General features: G+C 34.0%; 1 protein-coding gene across 8 annotated transcripts in view; it reads right to left on the bottom strand.

Annotated features, from left to right (window-relative positions):
* FRYL (FRY like transcription coactivator) overlaps positions 1-18,282 on the bottom strand; it is a 172,055-nt gene that overhangs the window by 34,592 nt on the left and 119,181 nt on the right. For 6 of the 8 annotated variants that reach the window (XM_082759737.1, XM_082759736.1, XM_082759738.1 and 3 more), the window contains 14 exons: positions 17,298-17,466; positions 15,793-16,052; positions 14,833-14,973; positions 13,207-13,375; positions 11,785-11,869; positions 9,631-9,743; positions 7,435-7,585; positions 6,944-7,047; positions 6,045-6,230; positions 4,216-4,420; positions 3,360-3,481; positions 2,671-2,861; positions 1,870-1,964; positions 591-1,198 (listed from right to left, as the gene is read on the bottom strand). In XM_082759737.1, coding sequence (XP_082615863.1) covers positions 591-1,198; positions 1,870-1,964; positions 2,671-2,861; positions 3,360-3,481; positions 4,216-4,420; positions 6,045-6,230; positions 6,944-7,047; positions 7,435-7,585; positions 9,631-9,743; positions 11,785-11,869; positions 13,207-13,375; positions 14,833-14,973; positions 15,793-16,052; positions 17,298-17,466 — 2,599 coding nt within the window. The remainder of the gene's footprint in view (positions 1-590; positions 1,199-1,869; positions 1,965-2,670; positions 2,862-3,359; positions 3,482-4,215; positions 4,421-6,044; positions 6,231-6,943; positions 7,048-7,434; positions 7,586-9,630; positions 9,744-11,784; positions 11,870-13,206; positions 13,376-14,832; positions 14,974-15,792; positions 16,053-17,297; positions 17,467-18,282) is intronic. The other 2 variants (XM_082759733.1, XM_082759732.1) reach the window with 2 other exon arrangements.

Genomic DNA, 18,282 nt, shown 5'->3' with positions numbered 1-18,282 from the left:
ATATGACTTAATTTAATGTAAAGTATATGTATTATGGCTTTCTGATACTTAAGTACCCTTAGAGTACAATACATGTACATTCAAACAAATATATAAATAAATATACACACGTATCTAAGTGAGTATATATGTATAATATAAATGTTTGTGTGTCTATAAGTGTGTATACACATATGCATAGTATGAAACCAAAGTCATCAATGGACCTCTTAAGCAAAACTATCAAGAAATGTGACATCTTAAAGCAGTACAGTAACGTTGTTTCTAAAACATACAAATGTTTGACATAGTACTAATCGAGCTGTTTAGCACAAGATCATGAAATTAATAAAGATACTCTTTAAATGTCCTTGTCAGCAAGTCTGAAGTAAGTTAATGATCAATACTTAAAGTTTTTGTGCAGTATTTCTTGGCAGATAACCATAGTCTGTAATGTATTCCCCCTACCTAACATTGCAACATCGACAACTGCAAAATTAATTTAACTGAAGGGTGCTTTTTAAGGCAAATACATAACCACTACCAATTTTGATTGCACATCATTTGAGGAAAAAATACATTTTCATTACAAATATAATTACTAAAGGTACCTGCTAACTGAGAAGGATCCACCAAAGCATGCCTGGAAATTGTGATGAGTTTACTCAGGAGATGAACTGTCATTTCTTGTGTGGATGCTGAAGTAAAGCCTTTTAGGAAGAGCTGCTGAAGGCCTGGGAAGTTATTCCATTTCAGTTTATTCTGCACCTTTTCTATCTTTTCTCGACTCTCTGATTTATCCAGAGGCAAGTGAATAAGAAGCTTGTTGAGTAGCTTGAGAGCCAAAAGGTATTCATACTCATAATCTGACTCTAGCAACGAAGTTGCAATCCAAAATATGGTGGCCATCAGATTGACAGGATCAGTAGTGGGCTGCACATCATACATTCCTCCCTCTCTCAGGGAGGAAAGGCTTCTAGTCCTGGCCAAACTTCCACCATGATTTATCCTTCCATCCATTATATCCAGTGTGTTGCTCCGTCGACGGTCACCTCTCCGCTCACTGATTAAATTCAGTCTCAAAGAATTACTCCTTGCATTGCTGTAGTATCCCAAACAACTGCCACTATTAATGGGACTTGTGCTCAGATTTATCTGTCCAGTGCTTTTCCTATTAGCTGCGTACTTGTTTCCCATTACAGAATCATGGTACGAGGTTCTAAAATAAAACATTGCAGTTTAGAAAAAGAAAAGAAAAAGATTTGACAACAACCACATGCATAGACAACTTAGTGAATACTCTAATTCATCACTGGAAAAGTATTACAATACATGAAAATACCCTAAAGAGAAAACTTCTCTGTATGCTATAATATTTTTACAGCACAAGAACAAAACTAGAGCGTCCCATTATGTGTGCTACAAAATACATTGATTACAATCACAAAATAGTAAAATAATTACAAAGCAATTCAGTAAAGTCAGGAATATTAACCTAAAGCATGTAAAAGATGATCTTTTAATCAAGGTCAGTAAGGCCTGATTAAAAAGAAAAAAAAAAACAAAGTCCTAAAACTACTCACAGTGCTCTTATTTTTGACAAATTTCAGAACTAATGACAACATTTCAAAATAAAAGCCATAAGGTGTTTTTTGAACCAAGAGGGTGATTTGAACAGACAGCAGAGATCTTTTCAGAATATCTAGATTCTTATGAGTTTTGCTTGTGGCAGAAAGCTAAAAATACCAAAAATGACCAAGTAACTGCTATCAAGAAACAACTATTCTGCAAATATAGTAAGAAATAATTTCATTACATATGTAATACAGATCTTAAATAATTCAAATATATAGAAATGTATAATGTAGCTTGACTAGTAAAAGAACTTACTGAGAAAGGGCAGAAAGCAGATCGTAATGCTTCATGGTTTCAGCCAACGTATCAATTGCAGACTCTAAAGTCAGAAGCAGTTCTATGACAAAACCCTGCGGAAAGCCACAGGTCATTATAAATTATGCAGTATATACAAGGAAAATCACATAACATCTAACAAATAGTGATATAAAAATATAAAATCAGCATCAGTAACTAAATTATTATTCTCATGCTTCATTTAGAATGTAACCTTGAAGACAGAGCTCAAACTGGCCATAGCTTCAAGACAGAGGAAAACAAGTAAAATGAGAAGACCTTTCATTTATTCCTAAATACAAAATAAATAAATAAATAAAATAAAATAAAATCCACTCTGACTTGCATTATTTTTAAGGATGGCCTTATCCTTGGTTGAAAGGTTAGATCTAATTCTTTAGATCTAACATGCCACCAGGTGGTTTTAGCACTTACCAGGTTAAGTCCTTAATAAAACAACTAAATTATTTTTTATATGGCTGATCTCAGGAATCCCTAACTATGAAAGATATGGTGTTTTCGGGAAACAGATGTATCAAACTGTTTGAAATTTCTTATGGCTCTAGAAGAAAATGTGCATGGCTAGTCTCATTTCATTAAGTGAGAATTCAGAAAGTGTCATGACTAAAACTTCTCTGATATATAAAGTATCTTTATTTAAAAATAAAAGCAACTGAATCCAAAATGATTTTAAATTTTGCTATCATTAAAATAACAGCATAAGTATGTCATTTAGGCATATTCACCTTTCTAATAAAATAAGAGGAAAAATTCAAATACCTGAGCTTCTTCCCCTGCATCTCCAACAGTTTCTACTAATCTGGAGAGAACATCAGAAAGTGTAGATGCAGTAAGAGGCTGCTTCAGAGCCCTGAAGATCTGAAAGGACCTCCCAGCATAATGTCGAGAGGAACACGAAAGTGCAGTTTGCAAAGCAACTTCACTGAGACGGTGTTCCAATTGAAATCCTACTATGAAAGCAAATAATACTCAAATAGCACAATGTTTCATGGGGAAAAAAAAAAGAAAAAAAAAAAAAAGAACTTGCATTTCTTAGACAGTATAATTGTAAAAGTCATTCCTAACTTTAAAATATGCTCACCTCCTGCTGTTATCTTTAGGAATACTCCTATGAAAAATCTTTCCAGACATGAACTCTATTCTACAATACTTAACACTTGAGAGACTTGCAGAGAGTAGAACATTTATGATTTGAATGTTAAATGTCCACAATAAATTAATAAGATATTTTATCTAATTTCTGGAATATTATATTTAAATCTGATGCAACAGATTCATCTGATGCATGAATTGTAATGTGCAACACACAAGAAAAATCTCTATTATTTAAAAGCAGGTAGCTATAAATGTGATTTTATAAATCATCTGTAAACTTAAAGTCCTTGAAAAAAATCATGTAGTTCAATGACTCAAATATTCTATTATGCATCAAGCGTTTTCAAACATACCTGAGCTAGACTGTTTAAATATAGCTACCACATGCTTTAAAAACACAGTTAACTGTTCAGCACTCTTTATATTAGGGTTCTTGGCCGAAACATCTTCATGATTCCAGAGTGGCCCTCTTTTCCTAAAAATATAAAAACAAAGCAAACATGATAGAACATAAAACATAGCCTTTGTCATTAATGTTATTGAAATGTTATTTTTACCTTACATAACTGCAAAAAAATCTGCTACCTACCATATAAATGACACCATTTAGAACTACTGACACAAACTGGAAAGAAGTTTGACAACTAACTTTTCAATATTATACAATACACATGAAGGCAAGGCAAGGTGAAAAGCAAGATATCAAGTGTAACTGAAGCAACATTGTAAATTTAGGAAGAGATGCTCTTTGTTAGTTAACATTTAGTTAGCTAACAAAGACACAGTTACAGCTACTACCATTATACACTTCATAAATCAACCTTCTTTCTTATCATTTTCTTCCCATCAATACACCACACTATTCAAATCCTAGGGCCATGTAAAGCTTTCTTTGTTGACATGTTTTTCATAAATTCTGATTAAGCAAGCTGGATTTCAGATTGACACAGCCTTGAAAGCCTTCTATAAACTATCACACAAACTGCACAAGTGTTGCTTGTTTTACAGATGTTCCTTGCCACTAATCCCCCCGCCTTGTTTTTTCCAAGTAGCCAGATTTCTTCTATTAGGTAATCCATAACCTCCACACAAATCTTGCAATTTCCTAATCATCTTTCTGTATTCTAGTCTAACACTTCAGGGTTAGTCTTGATATTCTTAGTGGTGATAAAACATTTTTCTTGATAAAAATAAAAACTGAAATCTTACCTTGAGGTAATGAATTCTATGAGAGTTTTCACTTTTTCATCCTGCTCTACTGAAATGTCAACCTCATTGAGGATGGTGGTGTGCAGATGAGACATGGCAGCACTTGTATTTCCTAAACTGATGCTAGAAGAGGTAGAACTTGAACTAAGCCCTGAGTCTGTCATTGGGGAGGGCTGGTAATCTGGTATAAAATCATGAACACCTGCTGAAATAAAAAAAAAAATTATTATGAGCTCTTAAGTTGACAATTCAATATTAAATTAATAAAAAGAAAAAACAGCTCTCTAAAAATCAATAATTTAGCAAATGTAATGAGAATAAATTCATGGATGCAATAATTTCAAATGAAATCAATCAATATGCAAGACTTGGCATGACTGGACCTTTAACAAGGAACAGGCAGATCCCTCTTTAAAAATCACTGCATTCTGTTTGATTTTTTGTATTGGTAATATGGTGAAATGGCAGCTCAGTGAGGCATCTCATCGTAGTAAGTTGAGACAAATGATACAAACTGCTTCCAGATGACGTTTCTGTAAGATTTTCTCTCCATCAGAACAATCGTGTGCCTGTAAAATGCAACTGAAGCAACTCCTATTATGCCTAAATCTATGAGGTGCTGGGAGAAAGCAAACTGGCAAAGGAAAAGAGTCATGAATATTTGACTGTAACAACTGTACATAAACTTGAGACTTGCTGATAGCCACCAAAAAATTTTGATCTATAGAGCTGCATGGTTTGGATTGAGGCATTACCTGGTTCAAAGAAAAATTTTTATCAGCTTGCTTTACCTTGTGCTAGGCATGTATACTTGTAATCACCTCATTTTAATCCCCAGCTGGAAATAATTGATAATGATCTCATTCCAGTTCCTATTAGATATTTTTGTTCTAACAACAACAGCAAAATATCCTGTCACATTTAGACAGTTTTACTCAAAACTGCAAAGATTAGGAATAGAACGGTTGTACAGGAACATTGATAAAGTTCCATTAATAGGTTTACGTAAAATAATTTCTCCGCTACATTCACTTTTTAAGTCCTCATTATCGTGAATATCAAATGCAGAAAAAGATGCACATTTTTTGATTAGTGACAAAATCACCTCTGATTTGAACAGAATAGAAACAAACCGAATGTATAGTAATATGCTGCCACCTACTGAAATAAGATGAAATACTAGGTTTCAGCAAAATGAACTCTCACTTTTTTATAGAAACTACAATAGGCTCACACCTATTACTTTCACAGTTACATATAAAATGCATAACTTCCTGTATCATTGCAATAATGTTAACATTAAGGTGAATATTAAAATGCAGGACCTCAAAAGAATATTCTTTTGAATAAGATTTCTTTTGAACAAGAATATTCTTTTGAAAAGAATAAGAAATTCATAGCCTATTAAACAATGACAACAGACTAAAGTCAGAAATGCAAAGATCCTGTGCACAAGAAATGTAAATTCTTGTGTTCTTTTTTTGTTTGTTTTTTGTGTGTGCTTTTTTTTTTTTTTTTCATTTTCAAGGGCATCATAAAAACTGCTCTATTACAGACCCAAAAACGTAGTTTCCTTTGTTTTTTCTATTACTATACAATTGTTCAGCTGAGCTCCCAGCTCTTATGACTAGGCACAAAGTGCTAACATGAACTGTACTCGTTTTGATTTAATTAAAATCTGAAGAAAGTCATTTTAATCAGTCAGACAGGGTTGAAACAAAATACACTTTACAAGGGCTCCAGAAAAAAATATTAGAAATAACAGAGATCTTAATAATGCCTACAAGAAAATTACATTTCCATGTAATTTTAACAAGCCTAAAGCATACCTGTAAAAGTATAATCTAGATGTGTAGTTTGCTTAACGGTAAGCACCCTGGATTCATTGAACTCTCTGTTTCTGAGCAGGACAGAGGCAACAGACTGGACATTACTACTGGATCCCATCACTATCAGAAGATGCAAAAGCAGTCGTTTACAATGCTCATAGACTTCAGGGTGACAGTGGTCAAAACCTACCAAAAAAGGAAAATGGAAAAGTTTTATTAAAAGCAGAGGGCACATATAATTCAACTATTAAAATATAGCAGTATTCAAACTGGTATGTTATACTTCACCAAACAACAGACACATAATTCACTAAGTGAACACAGGATTCTTGCTAGCTACAGAATTTAGTTCTTTCATCTTCCCTTAGATGTTTTTTCAGTGTTTAAATATATACAAAAAAACAAAACAAAACAATTTAACAAACACAAAGATGTTATCTTGTTTCTTACAAGAGTAAGATTAATCTGTGCTCTGTATTATAACTACTAAAAAGATAAACAGAAAAAAGTTGTATTTCATTTTGTCTTCTACACAGAAAATGTGGGAAATGTGGCTCCATCAGAAAGTGCTTTTGAATGGCTACAAAACCTTCTTTAATTATATTCATATTAATTAAGCTGAAAGATATTTAGGCGAATGCTCTTTCAAAACAAAAAGGAATATTGTTTTTATTTTTTGAAAGTGAACTTTCAAATATTCAGGTCATAACACCTTTATATAAATCTGCATTATTTAATAACACAGTGGTCCTTTCTGAGTTCTGTCCTAAAGTTCTGTTTGTAAATAGTAAGAGACTTAAATACAACTGGAAACAGTAATTCCAGTGTGTAAAAGAACAGCTATGTAAATAGCTACTGTTTCTAAGTAACTAGAGATATTTCTATAACAATTTAGTTACCTATAAAAATTGCATGAAGCAAAAGATGCAAGTATCCTCCCCATTCTACCTTCACACTGTGGTCAACTATCAAGTCAGTCAGAAGGATCACTGCTATATTGCATCTAAAAACAAAAATAAATCTGTTAGAATAACATAACATACAACCTTTATAAAGAGCTGCAAAAAGCTTAAGCTACTTAACAGTGTTCTTTCAAGCCTATAAACATCAACCCACCTGGATTAAGGGAAATATGTATGCGCACAATGAAGACAGAAAAACTCCAGTCTTACAAATTTAAAGGCTTTAAAATCTAATTTTTAAACCGCTAAATAAGTAAAACCACAGAAAATAACAGTACCATCTTCATCTATTATATTTAAATTGACTACCTTTAATCTGCTATGTTTAAATTATTATATTTGTACAATGCAAATTAAAAAGTAATGTATTGTTAATAACTATTAAACAGTTATTTAACAATATTGCTAACGGCTGTTAAACCAGTTACCTGTGAAGAGACATGCCCGGAGGAGAAGTTTCAGGCAAGTAATCCACCAGTGGTGACCAGCAACCTCCAGTAGGTGGAAATGGTAGAGGCTCTCCTTGATTGTGCTCCATCACCTTCAACCGCCAGTTTGAATACAGAGGCATTGAATCACCTAACGCAACAGATAATTAAACCAGAAAAATAAAAGTGAATGAAAACAAAGCATGTATTTCTGTATTATATAGACAACTAAAGACTGTTATACGATACAGAAATAATCCATTTCTGTATTACATAGTCTTCTAAAAAAATATTTTAAAATTCTTAACAAGCTGAACAACAACAAAAAACCAGCTGTAAACAGCAGTTGGACAGTTAAGGATGATTCTACAGAAGCCAAACACATAACGTATATGTGCAGAGTAAGATTTTGTTGAGCAAGTTCATAAACGTGATGGAGGCACATAAGGAACAAAAGACAAAGCTATCAAGTAGAGTTTCCTTGAAATTGAAACCTGATGTAAGATAGAAAGTTAAGACTGGGTCCCAGGACAGTACATAACTTGACTGGAAGAGTTGCATTTTATTATAGGCTAAGGATATATTTCTCAAGAGTGTCTCTTTATAGAGCTCACTAGCAAAAATACATCAGTCCTACAATTTCCTACAGGCCTGATATATGTGGTAACTCAGAACTTGCCACTTTTTCAGCATCTCAGTGCTTGAATAAAAGTCACTGGCTTAGAAATAAGTACATTTTTCAAGAAGACAAAGAAAAACAATTAGTTTTTGATTAAGAGTGTTTCAAAAGTCCTTGAAGAAACACATCAGTTATTTTGTATGAGAGTACACTGTGTTACACGTGCAAAATATTCTTCTGTTTTTAAATGAGACATGTTAGATTTTAGAACAATCTATTAAGGGCAGAAACAGAAAGGAGACTGCCTCAACTCTTCAGTCTGTCAGTGATTCTACCAGTTGCCCTTTCCGAAGCGTGGCTACAGATGTTTCAGAAGTTCACACATGTATCAGCTCATTATCACCTTCTTGACTGGAGGTGACAAACTTCTCACTGACAGAACATTTGAATTATCATCTGCTTCAGCATACCCAGTCTTGCTACCATAATTAGCTAGCAAAAAATAAAAATGACCATGACTATGATATTAGACACTGCTCTTGCAAGCAACAAATAACACACTGCCTACCCAGAAGGTCCACCAACCTGTTACTAACCCAAAAGTGACAAAAAGCCATAAAACTTTAGCAAATCTACATGGCCATGTCCAGACTTTACAACAAGCTCTATAGAGGACACTATGTTCCATGTCCTTGAATGTGACATTAAGAACGACCATATTCATTCTAAGCTTTGTGGTCTACACAGACTCAGTTATTAAAGAGGCCATTTGGATTAATACTGGACATTGTTGCTCCAATAAAACATGTGACACACTATACTGACATGCAAAGCTTTTGGGCAATGATAATTTGACTTACTGTGGTAAAACAGCAGCCACAGTTAATAAGCCTGTGTTTAAAAAAAAAGGCCTCCAAAAATAGGAGGAGTTTCAGAAGAGATTTTAACTACTTTCTTTACCCCTGTACCTCAGAAAAAAACAGATCATAGATCACAAAAAAATAAATTAATGAATTAAAACAAGTTTGAAAATTAATTGCACGTACAACACAATATCCTTCTTCTCTGCTGTTTTTTCTTTTCCTAAGATTCTTTGAAAATTTTGTATGTTTTTTTTCAACAGGACAAATACTGCTATTGTTTAAAAGAATAATTACTAATTTTATATATATTTTTTCCTTTTCTATCATCTTTTTCTCATTCATCTGTTTTTCCTCCTGCTAGTCTCTCTTCTGTTTTTTCAGCTTAACCTGTCTTTGGTGTTGGTAGTGGCAAAGAAAATGAAGTGAAACTGCTTCACTTGGGATGATGTTCAAAACTCATTCTAGAGGCCAAGGGAATGAAAGAAAGCATGGTATATTCCTTGCACTTGCTATTGTAAATCAAATGTATGCTAGATTTCAACAGCGGAAATAAGGCTGGGGAATGTAATAATTTTTTAAAGGATTCATGCAAAAGCCTCATTATTTGTCACTGATATTACCTATTTCCTCATGTTTTACAACCTTCAGCAAAAGTATTAATTTTTAAAAGTTCTATTTTCTACACATAGAAGTAAATTTAAATTAAAATATTACTTTTTTCCTCTTCATATGATCCTCCAGAGCTGCTGCTGTAGCGAGATTCTAGTCTGTGGTGCTGGCGGTTTAAGTTACTGTTCAACCCGCTGTAGATGTCTAGATGTACATAGCTGCAGGAACAAATAAAACAGCACTAGTAACTGACATTCTGTAATAAAAAATAATCATTCAGAGTCTCTTAGTAAAACTGTATATCAACAACACCATTATGCAAAAATATTTGATCTTACAAGGACTATTATATAATAAGGCACGTCTCCCACGTGCCTGGTGACAGGACGAGGGGGAATGGGCTTAAGTTGAGCCAGGGGAGTTTTAGGTTAGATGTTAGGAAGAACTTCTTCACTGAAAGGGTTGTGAGGCATTGGAACAGGCTGCCCAGGGAAGTGGTGGAGTCACCATCCCTGGAAGTCTTCAAAAGACGTTTAGATGTAGAGCTTAGGGATATGGTTTAGTGGGGACTGCTAGCGTTAGGTCAGAGGTTGGACTCGATGATCTTGAGGTCTCTTCCAACCTAGAAATTCTGTGATTCTGTGATTCTGTGAAGATGGCAAAATATCTCAGTTGTATAAGACCTCCTGCAGCAGTGCTATAAAGAGGATTCAAGGAGGTAATCCAGTACAAATTGTATTTCTGTTAGAACATTCCATTAACATTTAGATATATTAATATGTTTTACCATTATACATTCTTCTCAGTAATAATGAACTGATCATTTGATCTGATTCTATAATCTGGCGCAGAAATAAATATACATACAGTCCAGGATTGTCTTACTTCATTAATCTGATAAACTAGAACAAAGTCAGAGAAATGAGAGAGCAAAAAGCACAATTTCCAAGTTGTTTTGACATAGTTTCTATAATTCCCTCCTCTTTGCAAGTCCAAGATATACACAGTATATTGTATCAAAAAGGGAGCCAAGGGAGGTCTTTGACAACAATACAACAGATGCTACAACTTGCATGGACTTTGAAAACTGCGTTCATTACTTTAAAAGCTTCTTCATCTCCAGGCCTCAAAGCAGCCAAATACCTGTCTGTACCTTGCTAGGCCAAATTCTGGATGACATCATAGATTTAACAATCTTTTATAATTTATTTCCATCTTCTTAAAAAGCAATTTATTTTAATTCAAGTATATTTAATTGAAGAATTTAAGTATTGCATATGTTTCTGTCAATATACTTACTAGTATAAATATATTTATATAATGGTCCCAGAGAAGAAAAAAACATTCCAACGGGAAAGTATATAAGTACAGAAATACAATTACTTTTGTATATCCTCTAGAAATATTTACTAAGGTTCAGAAACAAATCATCACAAAATAAGCTGATTTGTAACCTACCACATCACACCTACTATACAGCAATGGCCTGTGTGCATATTTTTCTGTGTGCATGTTTCCTCATGCTAATTATAGAATCTTTCTTTCGCTGTAAAGTTGGCTAGCTCACATTGAACACACAATGAAAGCAAGCCCATAGGCGATTTTGAGTCCACACCCTGACTAATTCCATGTCAGCTGTTTGCCTTCCACCACCCTCACACCAGTACCACTGTTTGAGAAGTTTCTCCAAAAGATGACTCTAAAGAACCCCAAAAATTAGAGAGGGAGGCATCTGTTTCTCAGCTAGCTGCAAGGGATCTTGCTACACATAGCAGAGATTCAACTATTGTAAATGGGAGAATAAACTGGCTATCAAAACATGGGAACTGCTGATTTCTTGTGAGCTAGGAAACACATCTGTGAATTGGCTATGTTACTAAAACGGTAACATTTGCCTTCAACATATCCATACTCACCTACAATATAATCACTCTCATGTAAACATATACAATCCAGTGTAATAAGTAACTAATTTAGATATCTTCAACAATATAGCCAAAGCAATGCAAAGACTGACCTGGATTGGTACCTTATTTTATTCAGCTTCCTGTAAAGGTTTTAAAGTTCAAATTACAATTAAGGCTGCCCATGTTAATTCCAAATAGATTTCCGATTCTAAAAACACATTGTACTCACACAGTTTACACACATGTATTTCCTGCGGTGTAGACATACTTAAAGCCACAGACATGCTATTTATAGCAGCTACCAGGAATTCTTGTAATTCAACTAGTAACTGCTTTTTGAGGAGATACTTACTTCTCTTCAATACTGTCTTTTATATGTTTACTGTCAGGGTTGCCATCTGTGGGAGCCACCATTGTATTGCTACTAGAAGTGGTACCTATGAATTATGGACAAAGAAAGAGATTGATAAGTGAATAATAAAAAAAAAAAAAGCAGTCTTAAGCAACACACGATGGCCCTTATTTACTTGTCCATGCTAAGAAGCACAACCACACATGCACTATAGCAACAAATACAAAATGAGCAGCAGAAACCACTTTCACGTGGGAGAAATAATGTTGTTTAGATTAGAAGATTCTGAACTGCTACCATAGTTTCACCAACAGGAAAAAAAAATCAAAAGAATTCATTCTAGGAATCTCTGAGTCTTCAATGTAAATTAAGTAGAAATGTTTGTTTTCAAAGCAGGATCCAGATAACTCTTTCTTTCCTTTATGCTATATCCTATTCATCTGTAAAATGCACTTGGACTTTGGTATGCAATTTATTCAAATGACAAACAGATTAGGGATTAAAATTTATCAGCAGCATGCAGTGAAGCCTGCATCAATCTTTTTTGAAGAGAAACTTGCAAGCATCACGCATAATAGATGACCATAACTGGAAATAATTTTGCAACCTCTCCACATTTTGCTATTCTCAATATACACTTAAGTGCAAGTGCCCCATGATTTTTTTACACTGTTTAAACACTTCCACAAACAAGTGTCAATGTACCCAACCTTATGATCCAGATAACTGCCCTATAGGTGATAGCTGCAGGCTACTCTAGAATACTGGCAGCTCTGCAGCACAAAAGCTTTAGCCTTGCTTAGATACCTTCACATCGAAGACCTTTGGGGCTCACTTAGAAAGATGCTTCACCAAAACTATACAGCTTTTCCATGTATTTCTCAGCATGGTCTTGGACTGATGTATGTGATAGACACTTTTTATATTTTCAGAGATATTTTTGGATGATTTATCTATTGCATGTTAATTGTTAATTATTTCTAAATAAATCCTCCTAAATAAATTCACTTAAACATCCTCAAATACATTTCTATAGATGTAGCTTGTCTATCTAACATTAGTTTATATGGATTTGTAAATTGCTTCTGTTTAGCTGAATGGACATAAAAGGGTATTAGGGTATTATTGAGGGTATATTATATATTGAAGGTAAACAGTGCAAGATCTGAATGCAAAGTCTAACATATACACTGATACAAGGCTATTCCTTGTGAGATTATCAGATGTTCTTTAATGAGAACCCTGGATACAGCAAAAAATGCAAATCTTGTAGATTTGTACCACAGACCTTCTAAAATAGACTTTCTACTGTAACTTACTTTTAGAAACAGAACACTGAACTCCTACTAAATATTTACAGATATTTAAACTGATTGATTATAACATATTTATCATTGACAGCAGTAATAGCTTAATTCTCACCTGAAGTGACAGAGGGTATTTTATAGCTGGAAGTAATGCGGTAGTATGGTGGATTATCCATGTGAGTGACTCCTGAACTGACAGGATCTGTAAGCTGAAGTTCACTCACTAGCTCTTCCAGCAGTTGCATTGTTTTGTCTCTACCCAAATAAACAATAACTTTCTTTACCTGACAACAACAAAAAAGTATATTTATATAAAATAACATGTAAATAAACTAAATTCTTAAGGTAGTCAACTGATTAAAAAAAAAAGAGAGAGAGAGAGAGATTTGAATACCTCAACTCATCACAATCAGGATCTACCTGTATTGCTAGTGATGATACCTGCAACTGACTCTTGCTCTGCAAGTAAACAAAATTGCTTTCACAGCTGGAAAGAGCAGCAAGCATCAGAAACATCATAAAAATAAATCTTAGTTCAGTAACAGTTTGTTAAGAAATGAAAAAAAATAGATTCTTCTCACAAAAGTTTCATCAACATCTCAGATTAAAATTATACAGGATGATAGTACAAAAAGCCAAAGTAAGATGTGTTGTTCTATCATTTCTTTTTGTACTTCACTTACATGTTTTATAGAGTTTTTGATTTGTAATGAAAACAATGAATGTTGATTAAGAGTTCAATCAACAAACTAAAGATTTCCTTCGTAAGAACAGGATATTATAGGTCCTGATACTTGGCACAGATTTCTCTCTCTTCCTGCATTTACATGATATCTACCTTTTTGAACTATTGGGAAAACCTATTGTAATTCTCTAATGAAAATGTTATTTACAGAACTTAATCTTAATTCCTCCTAATGAACAGAAACCATCTATTGTATTTGATTTGCATACTATGAAGGAAAGGAGCTGCACAGTAGACTGATGCAGACTTAGCATCCTGAGTAAATTGTGATAATGGTAAGTTTCATGAACAGAAGACTACCAACACTAGAGAAATTATTTTCTCAAAATCTTTTCATTCTTATTACAAATATTTCTATCATTTACCTGATCAATGACAAGCCTCTATAGTTTCAGAGGTTCTACAAGCTGATCTTTAAGAGTTTCAGTATACCATGTATTAATTACATTGAAAAGTATTCCTTGCCTCTGGAACTTTTAACTGAAATAGCAAAAGGTTTTCTTGCCAGGGACAGGGAGCATCCATTTAATCCTATAAGCTTATTTCTGGAATTAGTACACTAATCACAGAATGGCTTAGGTTGTAAGGGACCTCTGGAGGTCATCTGGTCCAATCCCCTGCTCAAGCCAGGACACCCAGAGCATGCTGCCCAGGACACGGCCAGGTGGCTTTTGGGTGTCTCCAAGACTCCACAGCCTGGGCATCCTGTGCTAGTGCTCAGTCACTTGCACAGTGAAGAATTGCTTCCTGATGAGCAATTCAGAGGCAACCTCCAGAGCTTGGCTCCCCCCTGTTTGCACCTTTCCTTCACATTGAATTCCATTTGTTCATAGTATTCAGTGGTCATAAAATATGGAATGACAGTATTAAGCTGTTAGAAGTCTGGATATCAGAAATCCCGCCTTAAATTTTTTTGATTAGTGGTCTTTACTGTTAGAGACCTGAATAATTTTTAAAATACTGGTAACGCTAAGGAGACTCATACCATATACTTACATAAGGCAGAAGGCTGGGTTCACTGTTCACTCCACAGATACTGATTAGGAAGTGCAGAATTATTTTCAGATTCTTTGGCCAGCTGTCTGCCAAAGTAGTCCAGACATTTTCAATCTCTGACCAAGCCACTTCATCACCATACTAGAAAACAAAATAAATATCTCTCTTGAAAACTCCAGCAGAAAATAATTTTTGAAAGTGGTCTGTACTAATCTAGTGACATAGTCAGAAAAGGAGACATTAATCTTAGAAGAAGCTGTTGCCTTTTTAACATTCCAGAACAAAGTTATCATATTCTCACTTGCATAAACAAATTCTGGAAAAAGGTATGTATTTATTCATATTTGTGAATATGTATGAATATGGATATTTTAAAAGTAGAAAATTTGGCTAAACGTATTTGTATTAATTTTCAGTAAATATATATATAAAATGTACATTTTATACACATATATATTTTACATATATATAAATTTAGCAGAGACCCCCCTGTCCCAGTTGCTGACAGTTCTGAGTAAAATTCCATTGACAACAAGATGAATAATCATTAATTTGTAATTTAAAACATAATTACACTTCAATAAGATTCAAAGACAAAGAATTGGCAGTAACACTGCAAGTGAACAATACTTTTTCTCTGCTGGAAATTGCTATGACAGGATGGGTAAGGGTCAATCAGCCTTCACTTAAAAAATCTGTTCCAAAAATCCATTTTGAGATCATAGGTATAGAGTGAACTGGGTATTATCTATCCAGCCAGATGTCTATATTGAAAAACAACCTATATACTGTTACTACATATAACACTTACCATAACATTTATATTACATTTTTTCTAATATCTCAAAACTATCTGGTATAGCCTAGGTAAGTAAGCCCAGAAATATGAACGGTAACTCTTAAAAGTTTGTAACTATCTCTGAACACAATGCCCTGGAACACTATGTAATTAGATTTTACCTTTGCAGTCATATACATCAGATTGTTCAGAACCATGGCTGTAGCCTGTGGAGATCCCCAGCCTTCTCCTCGTAGCCAGCGCCTACTGTTCACCATCATTTCTCTGTCTTTCAGAGAATCTTCTTCATCTTCATCTTGCCGCCGAATGGTTGGCAAAGGTTTCAAGTCTACCAACTCGATGTTATTCATCCATGGCAGCAGATAATGCAGCATCACCTGTCTTCCAGCTGGGTGAGCTGTTTGGATTCTCTGACTTACTTCTGTTATTCAAAAATTACACAGATGAATTGCAAATAAATAATTAGAATTGTTTTGGTAATAACAACAACCACCACAAACCCAGTAGATCATTAAAAAAATATTAAAGTAATGCTGGTTACTGAAGTTTTCTTTTTTTTCTTTAGATGACTAGTGCAATTTCGTAACGATGAAGACAGTCTTCATTAGAGCAAATTGAAGACTGCTGGTTAATACTATGGCTTAAAAAAACTAAATTAGTTTATGCTTATATACACGCAACTATACACATACAGAGTTGCATGCACAAACACAGAAGCGCATACTGGGTTCTGGTAATTCTATAACCGTAGATTGCTGGAAGTTCTGATCAGGTAAGCTTAGTATGTATCTTTCCACTTCCCGTTCATCTCATGTATCAATTTTTACAAAATTTAAGCTAGTTTTACTCTATTAAATTTTTTTAAAATTGAAAATTGAAAACAGAATCCAATCACTATCTGCCAGTTTCACTTGTGTAGAGAAGAAGGCACAAGCAGTGCTTTCCAGGGAAAAAATGAACCATGAGGAAAATGACGTGCAGGACAAGTTACACCCACACAGTGAAAAGCATGGCAAACCAGACCGATGAGTAAGGTTCCAGCACTGCACATGTATTATATAATTAGTAAGGACAAACCAATTTAAGTTACCAAATGGGAACCGTAGAACAGCCTTTTGTGTTTAATAAGTCTTAAGAATTAGTAGCTAGAGCAAAATTCCTCTAATTGAGGAGAGAATTGAAAACCTAGAGCATGTAAAAGTATACCGATTTTGGCCAAAAAAAAAAAAAAAAAAGCATTTAAAAAGTTTTTCTTACATTAGTCATAGTTGTTTAATTGATGCAATAGGTTACTATTTTGCAACTGTTTAAAAATGCTACGGAATATTATTTTTAAGCAGGCTGCAGTAAACAAGGAAACACTAGAAAGAACAACAGAAGAACTTTGAAAATCCGCTGGAAATGATGTCACTAATAAATGATTTCTCCTGGATATTAGAGAGTCAGTAAAATATCTTTGATTCCTTGTTTCCTCCTTAATGTATTCCAAATATGACTAAAAAAAAAGTTACTCAGTAAATTCCATTATCCCCATTCATTATGAAGATGTTACCTTGTTACCCTGATTTTAGTGCATTACATATAATTATTGAGAAACAAGAACTACACATTTTGTAAAATATTTCTGACCCAATGAACATTTTATTTATTTATATTTAAACCATACCTGAGAAGATAGCAAGCGTTAGTTCAGGATAAGTCCTTGCTAATTCTTCTGACAGTTGATAATATGACACAGAATACAGATGTGGTAAAGGAGAAGGCTGACCCAAAACCCCATCCGTCCTCTGAACTTCCAGTTTGTGAGCATAACGGAACATCTTTGGTTCCAAAATCTGTAACAGTAATGTTCAGACTTTGACGCTATGTATACAGCTATAATGGAAGTTTTTATAAAAAACACTTAAAATTAATGTATCTACTGTCTATCTAGATAGATCTCCATATATTTACTGTATTTGCAAACACTGAGGCAATTCCACAGAACAGTGAATACTTCATTTGATGATCCTCCAGTGATAAGTTTCAAAAGTTTGCCTTCTCAAAACAGATTGTTAGTAAATACATACTTTACGCTCTCCTATTTTTACTCATTAAATACGTATTTTAATATAACAAAACGTAACATACTATTGAATATTTGTATTTCCAAATAATATAAATTCCTGCTCATGAGACAAGGACAGAAACAATTTGATGTGCCAAAGATGTAGCAGGAGGCTAAAACAGTTTACACTTAAAATTAATTTGGCTGATCTTAAGTAGTAGCATTCACTTGAGAAGAAAGATGAGGCTGAAAGGGAGAATGTTGTGAATGCTGATACATTAATAGAGGTATGACATCAGTATGGACTTCACTGCTGAATTTAGCTGACAGCAAGAACCCTGGGAAAAACCTTTGCTCTGAGGCATAAGTGGTACAGATGCTTATTTTTTTAAGCATCAATGCTGCCTGTAAGAGACAGTTTAACCCAAAAGGATCTTGGAAAGCAATAAACAGAAGTAAACAACTAACAGCAGTTCCACTAATATCTCTCCATGTCAGCAGATGAGATGATGTTTGGCATTAGTGAAAAATTAGAAAACTGTTGTAGGGCCAAATTAGAAAAATCTTCTTTATGGTATGTTGAATAAGCATACATTGTGAAAAT

Source organism: Aythya marila, assembly GCF_965140915.1.
Source record: "Aythya marila genome assembly, chromosome: 4".
Classification (NCBI taxonomy): domain Eukaryota; kingdom Metazoa; phylum Chordata; class Aves; order Anseriformes; family Anatidae; genus Aythya; species Aythya marila.
This window is presented reverse-complemented; position numbering and strand designations above follow the sequence as displayed.